Source organism: Anopheles moucheti, chromosome 2, assembly GCF_943734755.1.
Source record: "Anopheles moucheti chromosome 2, idAnoMoucSN_F20_07, whole genome shotgun sequence".
Lineage (NCBI taxonomy): Eukaryota > Metazoa > Arthropoda > Insecta > Diptera > Culicidae > Anopheles > Anopheles moucheti.
The window spans coordinates 90,758,698-90,764,868 of NC_069140.1; the positions used below are offsets into that span (position 1 = coordinate 90,758,698).

Consider the following 6,171-nt stretch of genomic DNA (forward strand, 5'->3'; position numbering starts at 1 on the left):
GCCGTCAAAATGTACACAAAACCCGCGCGGCAGCTGTGTGCGTGTGCGCTTCTGCGTAATTTGCTGCTTTCGGCACCTGCATACAAAGGAAAACGCAGCTCGTGGTTTCGTGCCCGTTTCGCCGAGTGTGAAAATTAGGTGAAAATTCGGTCAGTGCAAAAACATCCTCGATACCGGTAAGCCGGCAGAGAGCGCAGTTCTACAGCTCCGGTGGAAAATTCCACTGATGTTACTCAACAACGTCCTGTGCCGGACTGCTACTGCTGCATTACGGATTTCCACGATCGGGAAGCATTCATTCGGCCAAAGTACTTGCACTAGTCGGCTACTAAACCAGCACCTACAGTACCAGAACAATCTACAGTATTTAGCCAAAGGTAAATAGGTTGTTGAAGGGACGACACCAGCAAACACCGTTCCGGAAGTGAACGAACGTCCCCCCATGCGGTCCCGGATGGTGGTGTGACATCACACGGCAAGCTTGCTTTGTTGTAACGCGAACGAGACGAAGGTGGAACCTTGTGCCAAAATACTAAACTGTATGCAAAAAAATCTAGCAACCATTCTACCTCGCAGTAAAGGCCTTTGAGCGGTTCCATCTCTTCCAGTGAAGAGTACCGTTAAAGCACCAAAAGGACATTTTCCACCTACTTCCGGTTTTGCTGTGGCCAACCAAAGAAAGGCAATCATAATTAAATCATCATCATACTTCGGCTGTGTGTGGTTTCTACTAAACTTAACGACAGGAAAAAGGCTATAAAATAAGCACCAAATTCTTTAACAATCAGAAACAAGCTTCCTGTGTGATTAACAAATTGTGTCCCCAGCATTCGCGTATAATCGACTCATCATGCTTACACTAACCGTGTTAATTGCAAGGGGTGAGTAGTTCCTTGCAAATGTCTGCCCGTAATGGAACATCGTACAGAGATAGCATCGTAGTATGTCTGTAGTTTGTAGCATTATGCATGGTAGCCTGGATTCATGTTATGATTTGCTTCTTTCAGACCAACAATATCCATCACCAACATCGTTGATGGTAGTGAACGCGGTAGAATATGCCAGATGTGCACTATCTTCTCAGAGCACTGATACGAACATGCGACCGTACAATTCGTTCGGAAAATCAATCTTTTGGTTCGGTTGTAGCGTAAAGAAAACGCACAAAAACAAAGCCGCCGCCATCGAAACAATGAACAATGGCAGTCCGGTTTCTGACGGAAAGAGTGTTCCGAACGTCGGCCTTGATATCACGATATTCGCGGGTAAACGATATGCACATCGTCTACTGTTTGTCGTGAAGATCGCCATACCCACGCTTACGAGACACACTGAAAAAATGAGTGCGTTCCGTTTTAATAACCGCCAATGTGCGTACTATTAATAGCTGCGTATACCACGTTGCCAGGCACAGAACATCCTCCATTTGGCACTGATCTGATGCTGGGTTAGGAGGCAGCCCAGAGATTGTGTTTCGCCGGCGGGTAACGAAGGTAATAAAATGGAACAGAGAGACATTCCATGGTGAAACATGATAGATCGTCATCAGTGCGAATCGAAATGAAAATTTGTCCTAGACAAAAAAAAAACGCACTGGGACAGATTTATGGCTTAAAATACTTGTGGGTCGCCAATTGCACTACTAATGCACCCAGTTTGGCGCACAGCAAAGAGAGCGACATTAAACAGCCAACTATTTTGATGCTGTAATTAGTGAGTGATTCAAATTTACGTTAGTTGTGACCTAAACTATGACGCCCACAAGTTCGTCCCGGTGTCGTCATAACTGGGTGATGGCCTATAATGGCGATAAAATTAACATTTAACGCAATGTTAAGCCACTCCGGTGTATTAAGAATACAGCTTACAATCCTCTTTTGGCAATATACACGATGATGTCGATTCGGATTCGGTTGCTATCTAGTTTTCCGCCAGTCTCCCAACCACGTGATGATTAATATATTCCTTTTAGTTCTTCGCGGAATGGATGGCGATAGGCTTGGACTAAACTTTGCTAGAAACCATTTTACAGCTTGTAAAGAGACAAGGAAAAGCCCTTAGTAACGAGAGAGAGAGAGAGAGAGAGTGGAAGAGAGAAAAAGGGATTTTTTCATTTTGCGAAATAGTGATCGTGATCTTCCTCGCTTATGTAGCGCTTGCGCCCTTTCGATGCCGTACCGATGATTTGAAATGGCTGCTTTGCGCATGGCAGAATCCATTTGCGAAATGAAGCACCCGAACCCGAGACCCGGTGAGGGAGAACAATATTATCTGGGTACACGAACCGTACCGAACCCAGTGCATATCCAAACGTTGCTGGATCAAGATCCCGGGAGGACCGGAGACCGTACTAACTGCGCCATTAGCAACACTGTACATGCGGTCGGACACGACCTTGTCAAGATTGTACGTTCGCGGGTGAAAAGAATTACCTTTGCCGGGAATGTTTTTTTTTTTATTCTCGTTCTGTTTGCCCCTAAGTGATTGCGCCGTATGTGGTTGTGTGTTGGAAGGAAAATAAGTTTTTCAAAACTATTTGTTTTGCGCTCGAGCGAAAGACGATCAGGAAAAATTGTGTGAGTCATACTGTGTAGTCTGTAGGTACAAGGACCGCGGTCGGATCGGATCATAAGTAGTAAATAGGTCGCATTTGGCAGTAGTAAATATTGCGTGTTGGGCAGAATTATTCCTGCGTTTTCGTTGGAAAGAGGGTGATCGATAGGTAGGACATTATTTTTCATTAGTTGCTAGTTTGTGCATGATTGCTTGCTTTAACAATTAATAGCTTATTGGAAGGGTGGCATTGCTGACCGGTTGGATGTACATTGTAGAAGCTATTTAAAGTAGTACCCATCCTCAGACATGGTTCTAGTAAGCGTTCGGAAGCGTTCTCGTAAACAGTAGCTGCTTTGCTTGTGAAAGTCGTGCATATATAGTAAACTGTTCCGTTTAACTGATTGGAACTATTTTTTTTATTACGACTTGAGCAGCATTTTCAAGCCTTAACGGAAAAATGGTGAAACAAGGACCACGTCCGCTCGTGATCTGTGGCCCATCGGGTTCGGGCAAAAGTACACTGCTGAAGAAGCTGTTCAAGGAATTTCCGGATACGTTTGGATTCAGGTATGAGCAATACATTTATTAAGTCAATTTAATGATAAATTTATGCAAAAATCATGTTCCATCCTACAGTGTGTCTCATACCACTCGCAAACCACGTCCAGGAGAGGAAAATGGTGTCCATTATCATTTCGTCTCGGTCGAAGAGATGCAGTCCGCCATTGAGAAGGGCGAATTCATTGAAACGGCTGTATTTAGCGGGAATATGTATGGTACCAGGTAGGAATATGATAAGCTGTTATTCAGCAATACAAAACCTACTAACCGACATTCTAATTTAAACAGCAAAAAGGCGGTGGAAAACGTTCAGCATCAAGGGAAGGTGTGTGTGTTGGACATTGAAATTGAGGGTGTGAAACAGATTCGTAACTCGGACCGATTAAACCCACTGCTGGTGTTTGTAAATCCACCATCGATCGAGGAACTGGAACGCAGATTGCGTGGACGTAAAACAGAAACGGAGGAAAGCTTACAGAAGCGTTTAAACACGGCACGGAAAGAAATAGAATATGGTAACGCGTCCCCCTTTTGGGTTGACATTTTCTATCGGCGCAACGTGACATTGTTTCTTTTCTTTGTAGGCACGGAACTGGGAAATTTCGATGTGGTTGTGCAGAACAACAATCTCAAGCAGGCGTATGAGGATCTGCGCAACTTTATCGTACGGGAGCTAGAAACGCAACAAGGCCAAGGTATCAATGTTAGCCTGAACCGTGTGTTTGATGAGTGAAATGTTTTTGCTCCCTGTTTGTGTGCCCCCCCCTACCTGATCTGACAAAACGTGACCTCCAATTTCCCATCCACAAATTCTTGTTGACTATCGCAGCCTAACGCGTAAACCATCCCGTTCTCTAATTGCAAAACTTTCTTGGAAGAAAGTGTACAAATTTAGCTAACTTTAGTGTAAGGTGAATTGCCACAACACAAGACATGACCCACGGTATTTACCGGTGCTATGAAACGATTATCATTTACAAACTCTACTAAGGCAACATGCAAATGTTCCATTACTCGTAATTGTATCTCTTTATTGTGACAGTTCGAACCAGAATTGGCATTTTTACAACACACTCCACTGTGCAACTTTATACACCCACACACACCAAAAAAAAAAAGGAAAGTCGATACCACCTAATTACCATTAACCGAATATTCGAGTATTTGCAGAAGGGTGCAAAGTTTTCGATACATTTATATTGTGTTTGTTAAGACCTTAAGTCGTTTATTTTTATTTTACCTCTTTTGCACGGTCTCCGTACTCGTGGAGCATCATTTTTATACAATCAACGTAATACTGGCAATTCTTTGCAGTGTAGAGCAAGTGTTTGAACCACCCTGTATTGTGTGTCTCGGCTAAACATGTAGTGCAATGAGTAAAGGATCCAGGATCGATCGATTTGTTTATAGTAATTTCGATATGCTAATTGTATTGCCAAGGTTAAAAGTGAATTCAAAAGCTTACCAATAAGATAAGAGAAATTTCTAAACATTCCAGTGTCAAAGAGTTGCTTTGCATACAGAACAGAACAGATTTAAATCCCAGACGGATAATGTTGTGAAACTTTCTGCGTCAAACAAAGAAACATTCAAAAGCAATCAAAATGAATCATATCCAATACCGTTTTTCGATTCTTCCTTTACACAGTCAAATTATTTAGCGTGTACGTAAGACATTCCATGGTTTAAGATGAGGGTTAATTCATTAGGTATATTGGTTAGGAATAAGGTTGAAAACAATACTTTCAAAGCAGTACTGTCGACTGTGTGAATGATATTTTTTTCTGTGGTGCTAACACGCAATCTTGTCCATTTGTTCTACCTTCAACCTTCGGTAATGTCCCCCTTTTTGCATGATGAATGGTGTTGTCTTTGTGTTTTTGCTATGCCCTACCGAGCTACCTAATTAACCACCAGTATCAGGCTCTCCCGACAGCCTGCATAATACACCCTGCGGCTAATATGTTTGGATTTCTTGTTCTTGTTGATTGAAAGCTTCGTTAAAAACGAACGTTCACTAATGAAATGGATCAATTATTCTCTTTTCCCCCTACACACGACGTTTCGTTTAGATGTATTCCTTGTCACGTCACTGGTTAGCAATTACAAATCGCTTGAAGTTTAATTCGGCAGTTTCGGCTACCGAGTTGTGACGCCCTTTTTCACTTTTGAGAGGGGGATGAGAACCAATTCCTGCATCAATTTTGTTTGGTATTTTCAACTGTTCATCATCATCACCGTTATTAATGCACCGCGCAAAAGATGCCGTTTCCTTGTCGATCTTTCCACCTGTATTCGGACAGGATAGAGAGGGATCGAGGCACTAGCCAGCGTAGAGGTGTAATTACGTATAGAATGATTCCTTTCTAAATACCCATCCACCCACAGCCGCATTGTTGCATTGTTGTGCAAATTCCAGCTTGTTGTGCAGTTGTGCTTTTTTTTTGCTGCGTGCAGAGCCACTGCGCATAGGTAAACGTAAGTGTTAGTTTAAGAATAATGGCGCGCGTTTTCAACCCCCCTTCGATCTGCTCGCTACCTGCCACAAGTAAAATCAAAACAACCCCACGGCAACCTGGTTGGTGCTGGGCCGTTTGTATCAACGCAATGCGCAATGCTTTTTATGTGTAGATTCTTTTTTTATATATATACTGCAGCAAAACCTTTTTCTATAAGCAAACTTTAGCAACAACCACAATAGCAAGAGTGAATTATTTTCCAACTTATCCGTACACTATATCGGCAAACGGCAACGTGTTTAGTGAGATTGGCTTGTGGAACAAAATTGTTCGTTAAATGTAATTGCCAAAAGAAAACAACATCAGAATTAGTTCTAGAATAATACACCATGAAAGAAAACTAATGTTAGAACAGAACCGCATGTTTATAAAACTAATAGTACTGTACTAGGAAGTAGCCACTGATCGGTTAGGTGCACTGCACCTCTGTACCGCAAATTGGCAGATTTATAAAGTTTACTCCGTTGTTTTAGGAAGAGAATAATTGAAATATGTTAACACACCAATTCACAATAAAGTGTACTATATTAGATCA

General features: G+C 42.2%; 1 protein-coding gene across 4 annotated transcripts; it reads left to right on the forward strand.

Annotated features, from left to right (window-relative positions):
- The first annotated feature begins 68 nt into the window (after positions 1–68).
- On the forward strand, positions 69–6,165 carry LOC128298781 (uncharacterized). Of its 4 annotated transcripts, none has more exons than XM_053034563.1 (6): positions 69–377; positions 2,991–3,123; positions 3,193–3,339; positions 3,406–3,632; positions 3,702–3,812; positions 5,190–6,165. In XM_053034563.1, exons 1-6 carry the CDS (start codon positions 227–229, stop codon positions 5,240–5,242), a joined length of 822 nt encoding a protein of 273 aa, XP_052890523.1. In that variant the 5' UTR covers positions 69–226; the 3' UTR covers positions 5,243–6,165. The 4 variants fall into 4 exon arrangements, with proteins under 4 accessions (XP_052890523.1, XP_052890524.1, XP_052890526.1 ...); XM_053034566.1 differs by lacking the exon at positions 69–377 and adding an exon at positions 441–716; XM_053034565.1 differs by lacking the exon at positions 69–377 and adding an exon at positions 441–682.
- Positions 6,166–6,171: the final 6 nt, after the last annotated feature.